Consider the following 22,475-nt stretch of genomic DNA (forward strand, 5'->3'; position numbering starts at 1 on the left):
CCTATAAAAGCCAGAAGAGTTAAAAGCACCTGTGCCAGGTAACATCAACCCTGTGAACTGCTACTTCCTTTTTAAAATTAAACTATTCACTCGTTTATTCATGAATCTGAGGGATTTTCCTTAGCTACTACCTTTTTACAGATAAGCAAACAGGCTCAGAGGTCAGATGATTTGCCTACTTCACATAGCTTCCAAAAGGCAGGTAAGGGAGTCACACAGGTCTTCCTGCTCTCTAAATTCATGCTCAGAACCGTACTTCCCATCACCACTCACATACATATACATTCACTTAGAGCTGGTCTCTTGGCTCTAAGAGAGGAAGCAGAATATGGAAAAGAGATGGGGTTTCAGGAATCACCATCAGATGCTCAGATCAAAGGTGTATGTGACCCCAAGGGGTACCTGGGAACCACATATGCAAACACAACCACATGCATAGCTCAGTCACCTTGTTCACATGCTCTGTGGCTTATCCCGCTCACCTTGACAGAGAAGATATTTGCAGTGTGTCCCGTGTGCATGGAGAGCAGCTTCTTGTGGTGCAGCGGGTCCCACACAATCGTGTGCTGGTCATCAGAACCAGAGGCCAGCAAGCTGCAAGCAGAGTGAGCGGTTCTGACCTCTCCTCAAGTTTGTGGGCAGTTTTCCCCTAACCCACATTCCCGGGTGATGAGGTGTTAGGCCACACAGAACTTAAATGACAGTGTATGTCACAGATTTTAAGGCTATCTTGTAAACATTGGTTGATTCTCATCTATTTGTCCTGAGAATGTGCCATTATTCCTTAAACTTTGCATTGGCTTATTGAAAAAAAAAAAAGTTTGGATGGCCACCCAACCTTCCATCTTATCTGGGCTTCATTGTTTACCTGTGTATCGATAGTGATGGACTAAACTAAACTAGTAGCAGAGAGCAGCAGTCTCTTTTCACATGGGCCCATTCTTTTCCTTAGAGTCTAAGGAAAGACTTAGACCTAGAAAGAGGGTTTCCCAGCTGCCCCACTCCCTTCCCTTAGCACCCTCTTCCCCTGTGCTCTAGCTCATACTTACTCTCCTTTCTCATTCCACTCCAGACAGTTGACACATCCTGAGTGACCCTGGGTAAGCAAATAGAAAGGGATAAGAAGAGAGCCAGTTAGAGGTTCTCCTGGGGAACTCAATACCAAAAAGTAGAACTGAACAGGTAAACTAATCTTTCCATCATCAATGCTTTCCAGGTGCGTGTGGGTGACCAGAACTGAATTAAACTGCCTGGCATCTTACAGTGTTTAAAGTACTTTCATTGTCATGATTTTCCTTGACACTGAACACTCCTGAGTCATAAAGGGCAGGTTTTATCGGTCCCCTTTTGCAGAAAATTAAACTGAAGTTCAGATAACAATAACAGAAGTGAGATCCAAATAAATTCCTGCTCCTACCACTAGGAATATGTCAACAGTCCCTTCGAGGGATAGCCCTCGACCACAGACAATTTGCCCAGAGAAGCATGTGACCCAAGGATGATCTTCCATTCATTTGGCATATATTTAACTTATTGAACACTCACTGCATACCAGGTACCGTTCAGATGCTGGGGTGTGTCAGTATACAATCACAGTCCCTGCTCTTCTGAGTTTACTTCCAGTAGGAGGAGCCTGGTATGGTAAGGTACATTGGACTAGTTTCTTGAGTTGGAGATTTGAATTAAGAAACACCGAGAGTGAGGCAGTTAATAGATGCTGAAGGTGAAAGCATGCACAGAGAGAAATCATGGCAAAGCTAGAATTACAGGGAAACAGAATCCATGAAAAGCAGAAGGTATGAGGTGGCAGAAACAAGTCTTATATGGGAGAAGGAGAAAACAAATCACTAGGCATTCCTAAATACTGTTCTTTCTGTTCCCTCATCCTCCTTCATTCCTAATAGTACCTAGATTTTCATCTAATCATCTTCCTGTCCAAGTTAGACCATGTGTTTCAGAAAGGGTAAATCCATTGTTCTTTTCAGTGATAGGTTCAGAAACTTATGCCTAAGCCAAATTGGAGATAGCATTCATTTGGAATTGGCTCAGAAATGACCCTGTGACCCCAATCAGATGCAAGGGGGACAGTTGCTGGGAGCTTCTGGGAAAGGAGTTTTCTCATTCTCAGGAGAGAGAGTCTATGAAAGAGATGCCTTCTTCCTCTAGGTGATGAGAGGACTGATGTGACACCTGGAATTGCCACCCAGAAAGTGAAACTGAAGAAGGAAAGCCCAGCCTAGGGAATCATAGAAAAATGGAGCCAGAGTGACCAGAATAACTAACCCAGATGCCTACTCTACTCCTCAACTTCCACTTAAGCCAGTCAATTCATAACTGTTTAAAGTCATTTGAGTTGGGTTGTTACTTGTGGCCCACAGCATCCTAATAAACTCCAACTCATTCTTCAGACTTCTCTTTATAGGTACTTCCTTCAAGATGCCTGTCCTGTCATGTGAATTTGGGAGGGAGGGATACTGTCACACTGTATTATGCTCTGTGTCGACATGGTTGTTTGCTTCACCAGACTGAGCCCTGAGAAGTGGGCTTTGTGTAGTGTTCATTGCATCTCCAAGGCCAGTTATATCCTTGACACAAATCTGTTGCATAAATGCACAAACGAGTCAGTGGGACTAACGGGAAGAATGAAGAGCTATGAACATATCTAATTCCCCGCCTTTAGTCAGAAAAGGCCTTCCTCTGCCTTCTCCTTTCCTTTCACCTTTTGCTCTATACAGATTCTCATCTGGGTTGAGCCTCACTTCTTTCCAAGTTCTGCACTTACCAACACCGCAGACACATTTACTCTGTCCACACTTGTCAGAGCACTTGCTGACCTGAGGCCTCTCACTTTCCTGTGGCACTTGGCTGCAACCCTACCCATAGCTTTGGTCACACTTTCTAGGTCAGAATCATTTCTGTCTTCAGCCCTCTCATTTTGTTCACCAGGCTGTAAATTACTTGTACTTGGGGGGCCACATCTTCCCAGCTGAGCCTTGAACAACTCACTGCTATCATTACCTTAGAGAACTGTTTGGTAGTTTCAGATAAAGTTAAGCTTGTATCTATCCTGACCCAGTAATTCCATTTGTAGGCATTTACTTGAGAAAAATGAAAACATTTATTGATACAAAAACTGGTTTAAGAATATCCATAGATGATTTATTTTTAAAAAGCTCCACACTGGAAATTGCTCAAATGGTCATCAACTGGAGAAAGGATAAAAATGTAGTACATCCATACAGTGTATCACTACTCTTCAATAAAAAGGAACAAACTATATATGTGCAACAGATATTTTTCCATTGATTTTAAGAGAGAGGGGGAGAGACACAGAGAGAGAAACATTGATATGAGAGATACACATAGATTGGTTGCCTCCTACACACCAGGGTTGGGGTCAAGCTTGCAACTGAGGCACGTAATCTTGACAAGAATCGAGTACGGGACCCTTCAGTCCATGGGCCTATGCTCTACCCACTGAGAAAAACTGGCTAGGGTCATGCTTTTCCTTCTGATCTTTGTTACTTGCTCCTTCTCAATATTCAAATTTCATTTCAAATATCACTTCATCAGAGTGGCTTTCTCTGATCACTATATCTAAAGTATATCCCATTACCATGGTTTAATATGACTTGTTTCTAGTGAATTTACACTCAAATTATATTAAAACAAAAGCAATCAAGCCAGATTGTGAAGGTGAGATATATGTTTGCAACTTAAAAAAAAAATATTAAGAAAACAAATAAGGCAAGAGAATAAATCCACCAAGCCAAGAACTATTTGTTAAGTCCTTTAAAAGAGTAGACACATGGTTGGAGTCAAAAGAATATGAACTATGGAGCCAGACAGGCCTGATATAAATATTCTTTTTCTATTCATGTGACCTTGGAAATGCTCAGTTTTATGCTCCTCATTTGTAAAGTGAGATTCCTTTCCTCATAGCAGAGTGGGAACAAAGCCTAGGATAGAGCAATAAAGAAGACCAACATAAGGGCCTGATGGACAAGGAGTACGCAAAGGGCATCAAGAAAGACACTAGAGGAGTAGGAAGGAAAACAGAGGGTGATGCCTCAGACCCAGATGATGAAAGTTTTGTTGAGGAAGTATCCAGTACTACCAAATACTGTCAAGCTAGATAAGGACTAAGAAGTGTCCATTGATTTAGGGCAAGAAAGCTACAGTGGTAACCCTGGCAAGAGCCACTTTTGTGGTGTGTGGTTAGATAAACAGAAGTAGGTTGACGAATTCGTCATGTGCCACATTCGATATTTTCAGTCAATGATGAGCCACATATACAATATACCGATAGCCTAGGTGTGTAGTAGGCTGTACTATCTAGTTTGTGCAAGCACACTCAAGATGTTGCACAATGACAAAGCCACCTAACTGCATTTCTCAGAATGTATCCCTGTCATTGAGCAGCACATGACAGTACTGGGAAGTGAGGAGGCAAAAACACTGAGTATAGACTACTCTTTCAGTCTGGCTAGGAAGGGGAAGAGAAACAGAAGGCTATAGCTACATGTGGCTGTGGCATCAAAGACTTTCTTATATTAGAGAAGCTTGAGCATATTTAATCCCAAGGGGAATCAATAGAGAAAGGGAAAGTTAAAGATGTAAGAAAGCTAAAAGATCATCTGTGGTTGGGGTTTTGTCAGATTAATGTTGCAAGAGAATGATTGTAGTGATGAGTCATTGATTCTTAGGAGAGAGGGAAGGAAGTAAAGACATGAAGTGGCTTGTAAGGAGAGAAGAGGAGTTGACTGGACTTGGAGGACTTGTTGAGGCTGCAGAATCATTGAGGCACGACAGATATACATATATGCTCTTTTTTCACTTACTAATATATCTTGGAAATCACTCATATCAATTAGAATTCTTTTTCATAATTGCATAGCACTTTATGATGTAAATGAAACAAGATTTATTCAAGTAATTTCCCATATATGTATTCTTTTTTAAAAAAAAATTTTATTGATATTTTACAGAGAGGAGGAAGGGAGAGAGATAGAGAGCTAGAAACGTCGTTGAGAGAGAAACATCAACCAGCTGCCTTCTGCACGCCCCCTACCGGGGATGTGCCCGCAACCAATGTACGTGCCCTTGACCGGAACTGAACCTGGGACCTTTCAGTCTGCAGACCGACGCTCTAACACTGAGCCAAACCTGTTTCATCTCATATATGTATTCTTAAGAGTTGTTTCTAATAGTTTGCATTTATAGCAATACCATAATGAATAACCTTGTGCACATGTATTTTATTACTGCTGGAGATGTGTACCTGCAGGGTAAAAGCCCAGAAGAGGGAGTGTTGGCCAAAGAGTAAATGTATATGTGGTCTTGTTAGATATTGCCAAGTTTCCGTCCATAGGGTTGCATCATTTTGCCTTTCCAGTAGCAATGCATGAGAGTGCCTGTTTCTCCACCACTCTCTACACACTGTGTGGTGAAGCTTTTGAATATTTCACCAACTCTGACAGATGAAAAATGGCATCTCAACAAAATTTAAAGTTACATTTCTCTTGTGAATTAAATTGAATATCTTTTCCATTTGTTTAAAGGCTATTTTAATATAATTTTTGTCAATTTTGGTGTAACAAAATTGAAAATAAGAATTTATATATGTGTATCTGCATATTTTTGCAAACACAAACACAAGCACAGAATGGATAAGTGAAAACTAATGAAGTTGGTTACCAATAGGGGGAGGAAGGTATATGAAGGGTAGAGAAAGGGTATGAGTAATCCTGCTCTGGACCTTTTTGTAGAGTTTTTACTTTTAGAACAAAGTTGAGCCCGGCCAGTGCTGCTCAGTGGTTGATCGTTAACCTATGAACCAGGAGGTCACGGCTCAATTCCTGGTCAAGGCACATGCCTGGGTTGCAGGCTTGATTACCAGTGGGAAGCATGCAGGGGATAGTCATTGATGCTTCTCTCTCATCATTGTTGTTTCTCTTTCTCCCTCTGCCTTCCTGAAGTTGATAAAAATATATTGGGGGAAAATGCCAAGCCCCCTACTTAAATTCTGAATCCCATACCCAACAGCCTTCCCCAGGACTTTGGTCCTTCAGTTATTCTGTCCTTCTCTTCTATCAGCAATCCCTTCCTCTCATCTACATACAAATATGCTCTAGCATTTCTTCCCATTTTCTTTAGGGAATCCCACTGACCCCTTCACCTACTGCCCCATTTCTCTGCTTCCCTTTGTAAACAAAGTTGTTCAACATTGTCTATATAACTCAATAAAGATGGGTGGAGGGAGGAGAAACAAAACAAAACAAAATGACTTCGAAGGGAAATAAAGATGTTTCTTCCTCCAGTCTCCTGTAATGACTCCCCACTGGTTAAAGCAAACCAAAAGACAGAGGACAAGAGAGAACATTAATGTTCTTGTGCAAGTCAGCTGTCGAGGCAGTGAGCTGAAGAATGGTAAAAAAGTAGATGTAGAGGGGCAAGAAAATGTAACTTTTATTTTTCATTCATTCATTCATTCATTCATTCATTTATTTATATTTTATTGATTTTGTACAGAGAGGAAGGGAGAGAGATAGAGAGCTAGAAACATCGATGAGAGAGTCATTGACTAGCTGCCTCTTGCACACCCCCTACTGGGGATGTGCCTGCAACTAAGGTACATGCCCTTGACCGGAATCGAACCCGGGACCTTTCAGTCCCCAAGCTGACACTGTATTCATTGAGCCAAACCGGTCTCGGCAAGAAAATGTAACTTTTAAAGATTACTCTTTTTACTGCTTGTATTCTACTAGAGGCCTAGTGCACGAAATTCGTGCACAGGGGAGAGGTGGACGGGTGATGGTGTCCCTCAGCCCAGCCTGCACCCTCTCCAATCTGGGACATCCTTCTCACAATCCAGGACTGCTGGCTCTCAACTGCTCACCTGCCTTCCTTCCTGATTGCCCCTAACTGCTTCTGCCTGCCAGCCTGATCACCCCCTAACCACTCCCATGCCAGCCTGATTAATGCCTAACTGCTCCCCTGCCATCCTGTTTTCCCCAACTTCCCTCCTCTGCTGGTCTGGTCACTGCTAACTGCCCACCTCTGCTGGTCATCTTGTAGGGGCCATCTTGTGTCAACATGGGGGCAGCTATGTGTGTTGGAATGATGGTCAATCTGCATATTACTCTTTCATTAGATAGGATAGAGGCCTGGTGCATGGGTGGGGACCAGCTGGTTTGCCCTGAAGGGTGTCCTAGATCATGTCCTGGTGCATGGGGTATGGGGCGGCCTGGGCGAGGGGACTGTGGTGATTTGCAGGCCAGCCACGCCCCAGGGCGACCCAAGCAGAGGCCCTGGTATCTGGGATTTATGTATCTTCTATAATTGAAACTTTGTAGCATGGAGCGGAGCCAAGCCTTCTGCTTGCTCCGTGGCCGCCATTTCTGTTTGGATTTATTTACTTTCTATAATTGAAACTTTGTAACCTCGAGTGGAGGCTTAGGCTGGCTAGGGCAGGCGGAAAGCTTGGCTTCTTCCATTGCCAGAGAAACCCAAGTCTCCCTGCTGCTCTCTGTGGAGGCAGACATCTTGGTTGGGGTTAATTTGCATACTCATTCTGATTGGCTGGTGGGCGTAGCTCTTTCTAGTTACCTTTTTTATCTCCTTAGCTTGTAATTAACTTCTGAAAGCTAGGTGCCTCAGAGCTAGGCCTCAGACCCTATTCTCTAATGCTCCATGGACAAATGAAGTGTCCAGATTTCTCCCTATAATCCAGAGCTATCTCCCAATTAGTACTGCCTATCTGATATCGCCACAAAGCTATCCAACTGGCTTCCAAACTTTCAACCCCTGATTTTCTCTCTAACTTATTTTTTCTCTCAAGTCTTCTTCTTTCCATCTTTTCTCAATTCTCTAAGTCTCATAAGAGGCAAAGCTGGGATTTAAACTGGGTCTTTTTAATATCTAAACCCGTGTACATTCCTTCATACTATGTGCTTCTACTACAAGTCCTGGCCTATAGACAAGTACAAATTGAAACGGTTCACCTTAACATAATTGTTTCTGAGTTGAAGATCTTGGAAAACAATAGATGGGATCCTGTTATGTAGTCACAGAAGTTTCCAAGTCTATTCTGGACAAAGTTATCAAACCAGGAAGAGATGGTAAAGATAATATGGGTTGGACAGAGGCACAGCTAAAAGGAGAAGCCGAGCCAGCTAGGGATCACTGTCAATTCAGCATCAATCATAGCAGGTTTCTCAACCTCGACATTATTGGCATTATAATTCTTTTTTTTTTTTAAATATGTTTTTATTTATTTCAGAGAAAGAGAGAGAGAGAGAGAGAGAGAGAGAGAGAGAGAGAGAGAGAGAGAGAAACATCAATGACGAGAATTATTGACCAGCTGCCTCCTGCAGGCCCCAAACTGGGGAGCAAGCCTGCAACCCCGGCATGTGCCCTGACCAGGAATCTAACCATGAGCTCCTGGTTCGTAAGTTGAAGCTCAACCACTAAACATGCTGGCTGGGCTGGGTGGGGCTGCATAATTCTTTGTGGCACTTTCTTTGTTGTCCTGTATATTGTAGGATGTTTAGCAGCATCCTGAGCTTCTACCTACTGTATGCCAGCAGTATCCTAGTTTTGATAACCAAAACTGTTTCTGGGCATTGCCAAATGTCCCATTGAAGGTAAAATCTTCCATGTCCCACTCCAATTGCACTACAGGGATGTACTCTGAGCTTTGTTCTAAAGGAAACATGGAAACTTTTTTTAAAAAAATTATAAATTCCTGTATAAATAATAAAATACATAAAAAATCATGTTTTCAAGTAATTTTTAGAGATATGGGAAAACAATAATGTAAAATTATAGAAGGGTTTATATCAAACTGTGTAAATGATACAAGACCGTTTGTAGGAAAAAAGTTACATAAAAGCATGGAAAGAAACAGGAAGATTTAAGAATCATAATTATTATTTTATTGAATTAGCTTGCCAAGATCCAGGCACTGTGTTAAGTGCTTCACACTAACCTACTAATTTAATCATCACAATAATTCTGTTTTACCAATCAGGAAACTAGGGGTAACTTGCACAAGGCTGTATAGCTGTGGAGAAGATAGGTCTTGAAAATAAATGGATGAAGCTCCAACGTCCATCTCTTAACAAGTATGCTACTTCATAACAAAGATTGTACACCAAACATTAACAAAGTTTGTCTCTACACAAAGGAATTAAAAGTGATTTTTTTTCTCTACATTTTTCTGTCTATTCCATATTTTCTACTATGATGTTTATTACTGTATAATCAGAAAAAAATATTAAGTAAAAGTTATGAAAACTACTTGGTAACATGGAGAAAAAGAATTATTATATGTTAACTTAAAAAGTTTAGTGCAGACCTAGCTGGTGTGGCTCAGTTGGCTGGGCATCGTCCCATGCACCAAAAGGTTGCTGGTTCGATTCCCAGGCAGGGCACATGCCTGGGCTCCATCTCTGATGGAGTGAGTGCAAGAGGCAGCTGACTGATACTGTATTATCATATTGATGTTTCTCTTTCTCTCCCCCTCTCCCCCTCTCCCTTCCTCTCTCTAAAAATCAATAAAAGTATTTTTTTAATTTAATGTAAAGTAGGATTACAATTATATAAAACTCTACAGGAGATAAAACAAAGTATATGAAATACTAATGGTAATTGTATTATGGAGTGAGGACTAAAAAGTAATTTTTACTTATATTTTCCATATTAATAGTTATATTTTGTAATGGATGAAAGTTTATTATTAAAAGAAAGCAATCGCAATAATTGGTAGCAGGAGTGGGGAATCTTTTTTCTGCCAAGGGCCATTTGAATATAACGTCATTCGAGGGCTGAGGGTCATTCAAAATTATGAACTTAAAAATTAGCTTGCTGCCCTAGCTGGTTTGGCTCAGTGAATAAAGCATTGGCCTGCAGACTGAAGGATCCCAGGTTCCATTCCAGTCAAGGGTGCATTCCCGGGTTGTGGGGGCTCCATCCCCAGTAGGAGGCGTGCAGGAGGCAGCCAATCAATAATTCACTTTGATCATTGATGTTTCTCTCTCTCTCTCTCCCTCTCCCTTCCTCTCTGGAATCAATAAAAATATATTTAAAAAAAATTAGCCTGCTATATTTGGTCAAACATTTAATTAACTCATCCCTACTGCCTTGGGAGGACCAGACCAATGATTTTGTGGGCCTTATATGGCCTGAGGGCCGGACGTTCCCCACCCCTGATCTATAAACTCACTACTTGAGACAACACTGTTAACATTCAATAAATTATTTATAGTCTTTTTCTAAGACCAACATGATCACTTATAAACACTAATCTGAAGGAACCAAAGAGAATTCTACTCAACCTGCAGATAACACTAAGTTGGTTAGGACAGTTAAAAGTTGGATTCAAAACATGATCTTAAGGAAGAAAAGGAATGCAACTAATATTATGGAATATCTGTCAGACAATGAAAAAGTGGAATTTCTGGACTGAAAACCTGGCTCTCCATGGCCTGAACAGGATAACAATAGACAAGGTGCTTGGTCTTTCTGAATCACTTTTTTTGAATATCTATTCCCTAACTACTTTCCCAGAGCATTTCTTTGAGAAAAAGTGTGTGTGTGTGTGTGTGTGTGTGTTTTTGTGTGTGTGTGTGTGAAAACACTTTGAGCCGGAAGTGGTTTGGCTCAGTGGATAGAGCGTCGGCCTACGGATTGAAGGGTCCCAGGTTTGATTCCGGTCAAGGGCATGTACCTTGGTTGTGGCACATCCTCAGTAGGGTGTGTGCAAGCAACAGCTGTTTCTCTCTCATCTATGTTTCTAACTCTCTATCCCTCTTCCTTCCTCTCTGTAAAAAATCAATAAAATATATTTTTAAAAAAGAAGAAAACACTTTGGAAACTCTAAATTCCTGTATAAAGGTAAGAATCATTATTGTTCTAAGTCAAAAAGAAAAACAGTGGCATGCAATTCAAAAATATTTTCAAGCACAAAGCAAAAAATATAACCCAAAAATAATTTCTGCATGACCATGTAAATAACTAATCTTGATTCAGATTTACCTTCCTAATATTGCTGATAAGCAAAGGTAACCTTAGGTATGACCTGCACAGAAAAACTTGTTTATGTCTTGAATAATGCTGAAAGGATTCTCTGCAGCCAAAGGAGAGCCAGCCATCAGCATCTAGGGAAGCAAACTGGATCTCTTACCTGCAGCTCTGCTTCCAGGCCCAGCCGTCTGATAAAGGGGTCAGTGACATGGTAGTGCCGCTCAAAGCTCAGGGCACCCCGCTCCTGGGGGAAAGAAACAAAACAAAGCCTCATTGATTTAATTCAACATGACTTACTATGTGCCTACTATATCCAACACTTGTGCTGGGAACTACAGGTATTAAAAAATATAACAAGAAATCAGCTTGTGGGAGCTTGCAGTACAGTTGGACAGGGATTAGAGAAAGAACAGAGTATATAAGTATTAAATTGCACTTTTTGGATTACCAAAAAAAAAAAGGAAAAAAATTGAAAACAACAAATAGGAAATGTTTCCGTATTAGATTAGAGTAGGTGGGCATTAACTTTAGAACACATACTGTGCAAGATATGTGAAGGAAAAATTTGCATGGTCCCTCCAACTCTATGTTTCTGTGCCCCTAGGAAATGGTCCTTGCTCTTGAGGGCCACCAGTCTAATGATATCATAAAAGCCCCCACAAATGGACAAAATTCCAAAAAGATTCAGGGATGCAGAGGAAAATACTATATGAAACACAGACTAACGTGTACAAAGCACAAGGCTCCCATAGAGGCATACACTTGATCCTTCTGGATGGTGACCACAGTTTATGCTACATGCTACTTATATTTAAAAGATTTTTAATTAAAAAGTGTTTTAGCATTGATAACATTTTCAAAGAACATTCTCATGTTCTTTTGGATTTCATTCTCAAGATCAGCCTGCAGGCAGACAGATGTTATTATCATTTAACAACAGAAAGTGAGGCATAGGGAAGTAAAATGACTAAAGTCTTCTAAGGTAGCTAATCAGTGCTGGTGAGATTTAGCTCCTCACCTCAGCTTAGGGTTCTTTTACACACACACACACACACACACACACACACACACACGGCCTGGTGCATGAAATTCGTGCTCGGGTAGGATCCCCAGGCCTGGCAGGCAATCAGGGCCTATTGGGCCCTTCCAGCTGCTGGCTGGGGCCTTGCTGCTGGCTGCCGGCCAGGGCCTTCCTTTGTTCTGCGCCCTACACATCATAGTGACCGATAAAAACTCCCGGTCTTCCTATTGAACTCCTAAGGGGACATTTTGCATATTGGCCTTTTATATATATAGAAGATATTTTTATTGATTTCAGAGAGGACGGGAGAGGAAGAAAGAGATAGAAACATTAATGAGAGAGAATCATTGATCAGCTGCCTTCTGTACTGCCCCCTATTAGGGATTGAGCCCTGCAATCTGGGCATGTGCCTTGACTGGGAATCAAACTGTAACTTCCAGGTTCATAGGTGAATGCTTAATCACTGAGCCATGCTGGCCAGGTCCAGCTTAGGGTTCATACTAGAGAAGCACATCATGTCTTGGTAAGCATTAAGCCCGTTTTCTTTTATTAAGGGTTTCCCTGACAAAGTCTGAGATACCTCTCTAAATGAACTTGACTCTCCAGTTATCCACTCATCTCACAGTACTGGAGTGTCTTCTATGTATATCCTACAAAGGACAGGTGCAGGCTTTGTTTGGTGCAGGAGATCCTCAAAGAGAAGAAAGAGTCTAAGCTGAACTGGGATTAAGACTCTCCCAGGTTCTTATATGTTCAATTTAGCAGCTGGAGCCCTGGCTGGTTTGGCTCAGTGGATAGAGCATCAGCCTGCGGACTGTAGGGCCCCATGTGCAATTCTGGTCAAGGGCACGTGCCTGGGTTGCTGGCTCAATCCCCAGTGGGGGGCGCACAGGAGGCAGCCAATCAATGATTCTCTATCTTCCTTTCTGAAATCAATAAAAATATATTTTAAAAAATTAGCAACTCGGAGCAGCACAAAGAAGCTACATTTACTCCTGCTGTAACCCCCACACATACATATGCATGTAGCCAACTATGCACAAACACACATACACACACATGAATGAGATGGTTCTCCTCTCTCATTTATCTTCATTAATCTCAAAGACCCAGGTACAAGCACATGGACAGGGGAGTCTCCCTGAATTTTATTGGTTCTAGTCCAGAGTCTGTCATTATTAGCTATGTGATTTTAGGCAAGTCACAAACTCCAACCCTCAGTTTCTTTGGCTAAAAACTGAACCTGCGGGGAAGAAAGGACCTCATGCTATGGTTTAGTGGCTTACCTTGATCTGCCTATTAATGAGGTCTCTAGTTATGTTGACTTTTGCCATCTTCTCTTAATGAATTCAACAGAAGGAAGCTAGATAAAGATCTTCAGAACCCTTGAGCATTCCAGCAAAGCCCAGGTCTGCAGGACACACATTTAATTACCTGTGGAGGAAAAAAATGATCAAACCTCGGGGGATGGAATAAGGTAGCTTCAGAGTCCTGATTTCACCCCTAAAACAGCCCCCCAGCCTACCCAGTGAACTGGCTATTGCCTGTGATTTATGACACAGTGCTGAGGATCCTCTGGAGCAGTGGTCACCAACCTTTTGGGCCTCATGGACCACCAGAAGTCCGCGGACCAACAGTTAGCAACCGCTGCTCTGGAGGACAAGTGGCATAGGGGAGGGGGAGACAATGTCTCACAGCCACAGAAAGTACTGGAACACACACCAATAAGTCATGTATACTTCACCAGGAAATGGGGGGTTGGATGAGTGTAAAGGAAGATAGAAGCATATCCTGAAAATAAGACCAAGGTACGTACACAGCAAGAAAGATGTCATTTCATTTGCTCAGAATGTATCTGTGGCAACCAGTCTGAGACTTTTATTTATTTATTTATTTATTTATTTATTTTTTTAAATAAGTTTTTATTTTTCATATTATTACAAATGTTCCTCCCCCCCCCCACCACCATTGCTCTCCTCCACCAGGTTCCCACCCCACCCTCTGCCCTTTCCCCTCTCCCCATTGTCCTCATCCATAGGTGCACAGTTTATGTTCAGTCTCTTCCCACGCCCCCCTCTCCCCTTTTCCCCAAGAATCGTCAGTTCACTCCCCTTCCATACCTCTGATTCTATTATATTCAACAGTTAATATTGTTCATCAGATTTTTTTAATTTCCTTGGTTTTTAGATTCACTTGTTGATAATTACGTATTTGTTGTTCATAATTTTTATCTTTGTTTACTTTCTCTTCTGAAAGAACCCCTTTCAGCAATTCATATAATTCTGGTTTGGTGGTGATGAACTCCTTTAGCTTTTTTTTATTAGTGAAGCTCTTTATCTGGCCTTCGATTCTGAGTGATAGCTTTGCTGGGTAGCTTATTTTTGGCTGTAGGTTCTTGCTATTCATCACCTTGAATATTTCTTGCCATTCCCTTCTGGCCTGCATGGTTTCTGTTGAGAAGTCAGCTGACAATCGTATAGGTGCTCCTTTATAAGTTACTACCTTCTTTGCTCTTGCTTCTTTTAATATTCTCTCTTTATCTTTTGCTCTTGGAATTTTAATAATGATGTGTCTCGGTGTGGTCCTCTTTGGATTCCTTTTGTTTGGAGTTCTGTGCGCTTCCTGGACTTGTAAGTCAAATTCTTTCACCAGGTGGGGGAAGTTTTCTGTCACTATTTCTTTCAGTATGTTTTCGATATCTTGCTCTCTCTCATCTTCTGGAACCCCCATAATTCTGATGTTGGTTCGCTTGAAGTTGTCCCAGAGGTTTCTTACATTATCTTCAATTTTCTGGATTCTCTTGCCTTCTAGCTTCTGTGGAGGAGTGTCTTCTGGCTCTTTATGTTCCAAATCTTTGACTTGATTCTTGCGATCTTCCCTTCTGTTTTTAGGACTCTGTAGAATATTTTTTATTTCAGACAATGTATTCTTTATTTCTTGTTGATCCCTTATCATTTCTTGTTGACTCCTTATTAATTCTAGTTGATCTCTTTTCATATTCTCATAGGCCTTATCCATCTTTTCTAGGAAATTCTTGAAAAACCTTATAAGCGTAGATTTGAACTCTATATCCAGACGCTTTTTGTCCTCCATTTCTTTCGTTTCTGATCTATTTTGTTGTCGCATTTCGCAGTTACAGATGGGACGGGGTTTCAGGGTGGAGCCTGCAGCTTTGGCTTCTGTCAGCCCCGCCCTATGCGGGTCCTTCAGTGCTCGCTGCCGGCGCCTCTGAGAGAAAGGTGCCCTCCATTTTCGCCTGCTGCCAAACAGTCTATGCTCTCCCACAATGAGCCCGGTATTGGGGTTCAGTTCAGTTGGAAGTGGAGTTGGAGGTGGCGTTCACAGCAGTCTGGAGCCCCAGTCTCCTTCCCGTCAGGGCAATCCCGCGGCACAGCCGACCGTCCCTTCTCTGGGGGCAGTGTGCGCGCCTCCGGGACCTCCTTTCTCCGCTACCCCGGGGTTCCGACTTACAGCCCAGCTCCCTATGGCTGAGCCTGAGTCCCCGGGGTCTGGCCCAGAACTGGAGTTCAGAGCAGTCAGGGGCCCAGCACAGTCGGAGTTTTATCTCCTTTCCGCTAGGGAACGCCAGCCAGGCACTCGGCCTCTCTCCTCTCCGGCTCCGTCCTCTTCTCGCGCGCGCCGCGTGTCTCCGTACCTTGGGCTTTTACAGCTCCTCCGTGCTTCCTTCTGGTTTTCTCCTTGCTTCTTGTTGTAGGATTTCCAGTCAGTCGACTTTCCTGTAGTTCTGGGTAATGTCCATTTTATATTTTAGTTGTATTTTATTAAAATTGTTGTGTGCGGCTGCGGCTAGGTGCCTACCCGAGCAGCCATCTTGGATTCTCCTGAGACTTTTTTTTAAGTGTTATCCTTTTCCATTTTTATTTATTTTATTTTATTTTATTTTATTTTATTTTATTTTATTTTAGAGAGAGGGAGAGGAATAGATAGAAGAAACATCAAAGTGAGAGAAACATCGATTGGCTCCCTCCTGCACTTCCCTTACTGAGGATCTGCCTGCAACCTGAGCATGTGCCCTGATCAGGAATCCAATCTTGTTTCATGAGTTGATGTTCAACCACCTAGCCACACTGGCTAGGATGAAACTTTTAATTAATTAATGCTTCAAATCCCTGACCCTCAGGTTGGTTCTCACCAAAATCAAATCAGTATCACAGAGAGGTCATGCAGCCCTCTAATAGATTCACAGAATCAAAGAGTGGACAGGAGATGTAATGGGACCAGGTCCAATATGCAATCTGATAGAGTAATCACTCTTCAATATCCTGATAGGTATGCTTTCAATCTTATAACCTCTTGAACCAACCTATTTCTGTTTTATAATTTTGATGATGGCTACAAAGATCTAGTAATCTCATTTCTGATAATGTACCATAAGAAAACACAAACTGTAATCTAATAGTTCCATAACCTTCCCCCAAGAAAGTTCTATACCCAAGCATATTCATCACAGATTTTATAAAATCAAACAAAAAAAATTTGCTTTTACAAGTTTCTAATGATAGAGGAGTTAAATAATGTACAACCATATTATATTATGCATCATTAGAAATGCTACCTGTGAAAGAAAAATGCTTACATCACATCAAATGTTTACATAACAACATGATGCTCTTTCAATAAATACTATTAGTTATCTTTTTTCCCCATTATCATCTCTCTCATAAACATTTTAAAAAATATATATATTTTATTGATTTTTTTAGAGAGGAAGAGAAAGGGATGGAGAGTCAGAAACATCGATGAGAGTCATTGATCAGCTGCCTCTTGCACATTCCCTACTGGGGATGGGCCCGCAACCAAGGTACATGCCCTTGACTGGAATCGAACCCAGGATCCTTCGGTCCGCAGGCTGATGCTCTATCCACTGAGCCAAACCAGTTTCGGCTCTCATAAACTTTTTATGAAAATTTTTAAGCATTAAATAAACTAGAATCATATATATAAAAGGTTAATATGCTGTGTCCATCCGGGCAATGACATCACGTAGCAATGCCCGCCTTCCTCTCCCTAGTGACTAGCCTCCTTGGAGTTTCTTTAGCCCAGGAACAGGACTTGCTTTATAGCCAGGTAGAAACATTTCACACTTTAACCAAATGTCTGTGAAGCGTTTTCCCACGCCTCATCTCATTTGGTCCTCACAGAAGTCCTGGAATAGGTAGAGAGGAGACTCAATTGAATCCTATTTTCTTTTCATTAGCTGGAAAACGGAGGTTTAGAAACTTGACCTGACTGAAAAGAAATGGTGGACCTTGAAAATGATTTTAGGTTTTCTCACTGCTCAGAATATAGTCAAATACTGCTGCAGTATAATATTTTACTCTTTGTTCTCCCTGTGTGATCTATAATAATAATCTGCTTTGTGTTGATATTTATTGCTCTGTTGCTGGTAATTACCTGAAAGAGAAGTTGGGGTGCTTCACAGGGCTGGAAAAAGTTTAGCTAAATCAGAAAGCAGGTCTAATTAAGCAAGTTTATTCTATATCTAGAAAAGGCTAAGTTGATTCGTGCATGCGTGACACATATAAAGCTCTCACTGGTGCCAATCACACACGTGTTTCCATCTGTCACTGTCAATCATGAATTTAGTTGACACTTCTAGTATAGCGAAAGGGCGAACAGTGATATTAAAATATTTCTTCTAATTTATTTCCTTTCAATGTGCAAAAATTTGTGCACCAGGCCACTAGTAACAAGTATAATGACTTACCAAATGCCCATCACCAGCTTTGGTAATTATGAACATCTAGCTCTGTGGTCGGCAAATGCGGCTCAAGAGCCACATGAGATTCTTTGGCCTCTTGAGTGTGACTCTTCCACAAAATACCACTGCCTGGGTAAGTCTATTTTGAAGCAGTGGCGTTAGAAGAAGTCTAAGTTTAAAAAAATTGGCTCTCAAAAGAAATTCAATCATTGTACTGCTGATATTTGGCTTTGTTGACTAATGAGTTTGCCGACCACTGTTCTAGATTAATGATCACTATGAGAATTCACCAAAAGAGCCAACTAAATTGTCAATACTCATTCACTAATTTTCTTAAAACATATACTGAGAATTTACCAAGTATCAAGCACTGTGTTAGACATAGGGCAGTACTGAGATAAAAGACATACTACCTGTATTAACACAGCAGAGAGTCAAAGACAAGGGGCTTTAGTTATTGGTGTGTAGCTTGGAAATACTAAAAGGAAAAAGCAGAGAAACCAGACAAGCAAAAAAAAATCACTATAATGTAGGTAAATAGTACAATGGAAATTGGAATTTTAAAACACTATCAAACTAGTATATAGAGGTTTCAAACACCAAACATCAAATTTAATAACTCAGGTCGAAATCGGTTTGGCTCAGTGGATAGAATGTCGGCCTATGGACTGGAGGGTCCTGGGTTCGATTCTGGTCAAGGGCATGTACCTTGTTTGTGCGCACATCCTTGGTGGAAGGTGTGCGAGGGGCAGCTGATCAATGTTTCTGACTATCTCTCTCCCTTACTCTCTGTGGAAAAATCAATAAAATATATATTTTTTAAAAAATTTAATAACTCAGTTGGTATTTCTATTCCCATCATGAGATGATAGCATACCAGCATATGGCTCATTCTGGGTCACAGCCCTCCCCTCTGAAGGAAACAGGAATTCAGTATCTTTCCACAAATGCTTGCAGGCAGATAGGCACAAGTGGAAATGCTTCTAAGCAGGGTTTACTTAGAAAATTAATATTAGGAGAAAATACCCTCAAATCTACGAAGAAAGATAACTTGCGCCATACTTCAGTCCAAATAGCCCAGCCAGCGTGGTTCAGTGGTTGAGCATCAACCTATGAACCAGGAGGTCACGTTTCGATTCCAGACAGGGCAAATGCTGGGGTTGCAGGCCCAGTAGGTGGTCTGCAGGAGGCAACTGATCAATGATTCTCATCACTGATGTTTCTATCCCTTTCCCCCTACCTTCCTCTCTGAAATTAATCAGATCAATAAATGGTTATCTGAATATGAGAAGATTTAATCATGCTCAAATTTTAATAGCATTATTTTAAGGAGGGCTCTGAAAGAGAGTAAAGAACTAATTCATAGATATAGAATAATCTGAATGATTTGGAGATGAAGAAAGTTTTATATGTATACACACACAAAAGGCTAATGTGCTAAGTGTCCGACCATCTGATCGGTCACTATGACCACCAGAGAGTAGACGCTCAATGCAGGAGCTGCTGAGCTGCAGTGACTTAGCAGTGGCAGTTCTCGGGTGATGCACCCCAAAACCATGGGTTATGCTGTTGCTGGGGCACTGTCGGCTCTGAATCTGGTTTACTGCACATTCACATTTGCGTTCCACATCCTGCACAACAGCAACTTTGCAGAATTGTACTCTGGGAACCCTTGTGCTCTGGGACCCCTCGGGGGATGTTGGAGAGCTGGTTTGGGTTCCACAGGCCAGGCAAAGGGACCCCTCTCACTCTGCAGACACCGGGGAGGGACCACAGGAGGTTGACTCCAGGGCATGTCCCACCCATCTTGCCCAGTCCTGCCCCACTAGTCACCTTCTAATTAATTTCTTTTCAATGTGCATGAATCCATGCACTGGGTCATTAGTACATATATAAAAGGCTAAGTGACTGACTGTACATCTGTCTGACTGACCAACAGGTACATATGAGGCACCCTGGCAATTTAAAAATAAATGTTGACTAGTGCATGCGCAATACGTATAAAGCTCTGGCTGGCACCAATCCAATCGCACGTGTGTGTTTCAATCTGTCATTGTTGATTGTGAATTTGGTTGACACTTCTATTATAAAGAAAGGGCAAATAGTGGTATTAAAATATTTCTTTTAATTAATTTCCTTTCAACGTAGACAAATCCGTGCACCGGGCCACTAGTGTGTGTGTGTATACATACATTTATATAAATATGATTAAACACTAAAAAGGACTACAAGGGATTTCAATCTCTAGCCTAGCAAAGTACGTAATAATTATGCTGCTAAAAGGCAAAAAGACTGAAATAAATGACATTAAAAATTAAAATTGTTAATGCCCACTATACCAAGTACTGTGCTAGACTTTGAAAATACGGCAAAAAAAAAACAACCAAGTCAAACACAGACCCTTGTCTTCAAGAGCACACAATACGGTTGTTATTAATTGAATATTAATGGTACCAAGGCTATTGTAATCAGAGCTCCACAGAGGGACTGGAAAAGACTAATTTAACTGAATAACCAAAATTAATAACTAGAAAGTAAATTCAAAAGGAACAACATGGAATGACATTAAATCTTGCTTATGCTTTTTACTCATACATCTTGGAAGTACAAGAATGACCAGGGGGAAAGAAACTAAATATCTGACAGTAGAGCAAGAAAAAATTTGGAAATTACTAATGAATAAATGAGAACTTTAACAGATCATAAAGAACTTTTTTTTTCCATTCTATACATAAACAACTTTTAATATGTAGTCTTCATTCTAAGGAAGGCACATTAACTGAATATACTCTTATTTAAACACTTATAGCTCGAATAAGATTGAGGGCTAATTTGTTTGCAGAACATGAAAGCTCAATAAAAACTTTCTCTAGCCCTAGCCAGTTTGGCTTGGTGGATAAAGAATTGGCCTGTGGACTGATGGGTCCCGGATTCTATTCCAGGTTGCGGGCTTTTAACTTAAGCCTAAGTTAAAAGTGTGTGGAAGGAATAGGGTTAACTGGTGATATGCAAGACATTTTAGAGCTCCAGGAATAGAATACTTTTTGGGAGGTATAACATCTGCATCACAGCTCATATTTTCTTTATAATGTTATGTCATATGTTTTCCTCTGTGCCTTAATGTATTTTTATATTTTTCATATTCCCCGCTCCTAGCAACTGGCTTCCTTCTTTTTCCTTTTCATTGAGTATCAACTAGAGCTGGCCTGCAACAAACTAAATTATAACAGATGTCATTCTTAAACCTTTGTACTCTAGCTAGAAGAAGAGGAAGAGTTTTTAACTTTTTTTTTTTTTGAGTTTTTAACTTATTTAACTTACTGCGAAACTGTCTTTCATGGACATATCTCTGCTATTATAAAGGGAGCTAATAAGAAAATATAATTTATGCTGCCCTGTTTTGCTCAGTGGTTAGAGCATTGGGCACACAATGAAAGATCTCGGGTTTAGTTCCCAGTCAAGGGTGTGTGTGTGGGTTGTAGGTTCATTCCCTGGCTCCAGTTGGGGGAGGCAACCAATCAATGTTTCTCTCTCTCTTTCTTTTCCTCCGTGCCCATCCCTTTCAGTTTTTCTAAAAATCAATGGACCCTGGCTGAGGTGGTTCAGTGGCTGAGCATCAACCTATAAACCAGGAGGTCACAGTTCAATTCCCGGTCAGGGCACATGCCTGGGTGGTGGGCTCTATCCCCAGTGGGGGGTGTGCAGAAGGCAGCCAATCAATGATTCTCTCTCATCGTTGATGTTTCTCTCTCTCTCTCTCTCTCTCTCTCTCTCTCTCTCTCTCTCTCTCCTCTCTTCTTTGAAATCAATAAAAATATTAAAAAATAAATAAATGATGCCGGGACCGGTTTGGCTCAGTGCATAGAGCGTCGGCCTGCGGACTGAAAGGTCCCGGGTTCAATTCCGGTCAAGGGCATGTACCTTGGTTGCGGGCACATCCCCAGTGGGGGGTGTGCAAGAGGCAGCTGGTCAATGATTCTCATCGATGTTTCTAACTCTCTGTCCCTCTCAATTCCTCTCTGTGTAAAATCAATAAAATATATTTAAAAATAAATAAATAAATAAATGAAAATCAGTGGGAAAAATATCCTTAGGTAAGGATTAACAACAAAAATAAATAAAATTCAATTAACAATTGAATTTGGAGGAATTAATCTATTTCATAATGCAAAGGGTACCAGTAAAATAGCCTAAGGTCAACCAGCCTTAGGACAAAGTATGCCTGGAGAAAGCACTCCTCTGGAGCCAGGGATTGAATGCTACAATAATATCCCAAACACACATCAGGAGCCACCTACTTCACATGTGCCATGCCCTTGTTTGGGCTCAGGATAACGTGGTAGAAAGAGAAATAGACTTAAAATACTTACTGAATTCCAGCCTTCTCTTTGTGACAATCAGTACATTCTGAGGCAAAATACTTAACCCTTGAGTTTCAATTTTCTAACTTTTTAAAAAAAATCCTCACCTGAGGATATTTTTCCATTGATCTTTAGAGAGAGTGGAAGAGAAAGGGAAAGGCAGAAATATCAACGTGAGAGAAACACATCAATTGGTTGCCTCCTGCATACACCCTGACCAGGATATGCACCAAAATGTTAGCTCTCTGGTAGGACATGTGTCTTTTTCTCTCTGTTGCTCTGTATTTTCCAAGTATTGTAAACATTTGTTGCTTTTATAATCATATAAAAATAGCTGTTGGGACCA

At 41.1% G+C, this 22,475-nt stretch overlaps 1 protein-coding gene across 1 annotated transcript in view; it reads right to left on the reverse strand.

Moving 5' to 3' along the window:
- WDTC1 (WD and tetratricopeptide repeats 1) overlaps positions 1–22,475 on the reverse strand; it is a 51,906-nt gene that overhangs the window by 20,206 nt on the left and 9,225 nt on the right. Inside the window, exons 2-5 of the mRNA XM_084874946.1 lie at positions 13,333–13,480; positions 11,186–11,269; positions 1,050–1,096; positions 483–594 (exon numbers count right to left, since the gene is read on the reverse strand). Coding sequence (XP_084731072.1) covers positions 483–594; positions 1,050–1,096; positions 11,186–11,269; positions 13,333–13,380 — 291 coding nt within the window. The 5' untranslated portion in view covers positions 13,381–13,480. The remainder of the gene's footprint in view (positions 1–482; positions 595–1,049; positions 1,097–11,185; positions 11,270–13,332; positions 13,481–22,475) is intronic.

The sequence above is a fragment of the Pipistrellus hanaki genome (assembly GCF_964339955.1).
Source record: "Pipistrellus hanaki genome assembly, chromosome: 2".
Lineage (NCBI taxonomy): Eukaryota > Metazoa > Chordata > Mammalia > Chiroptera > Vespertilionidae > Pipistrellus > Pipistrellus hanaki.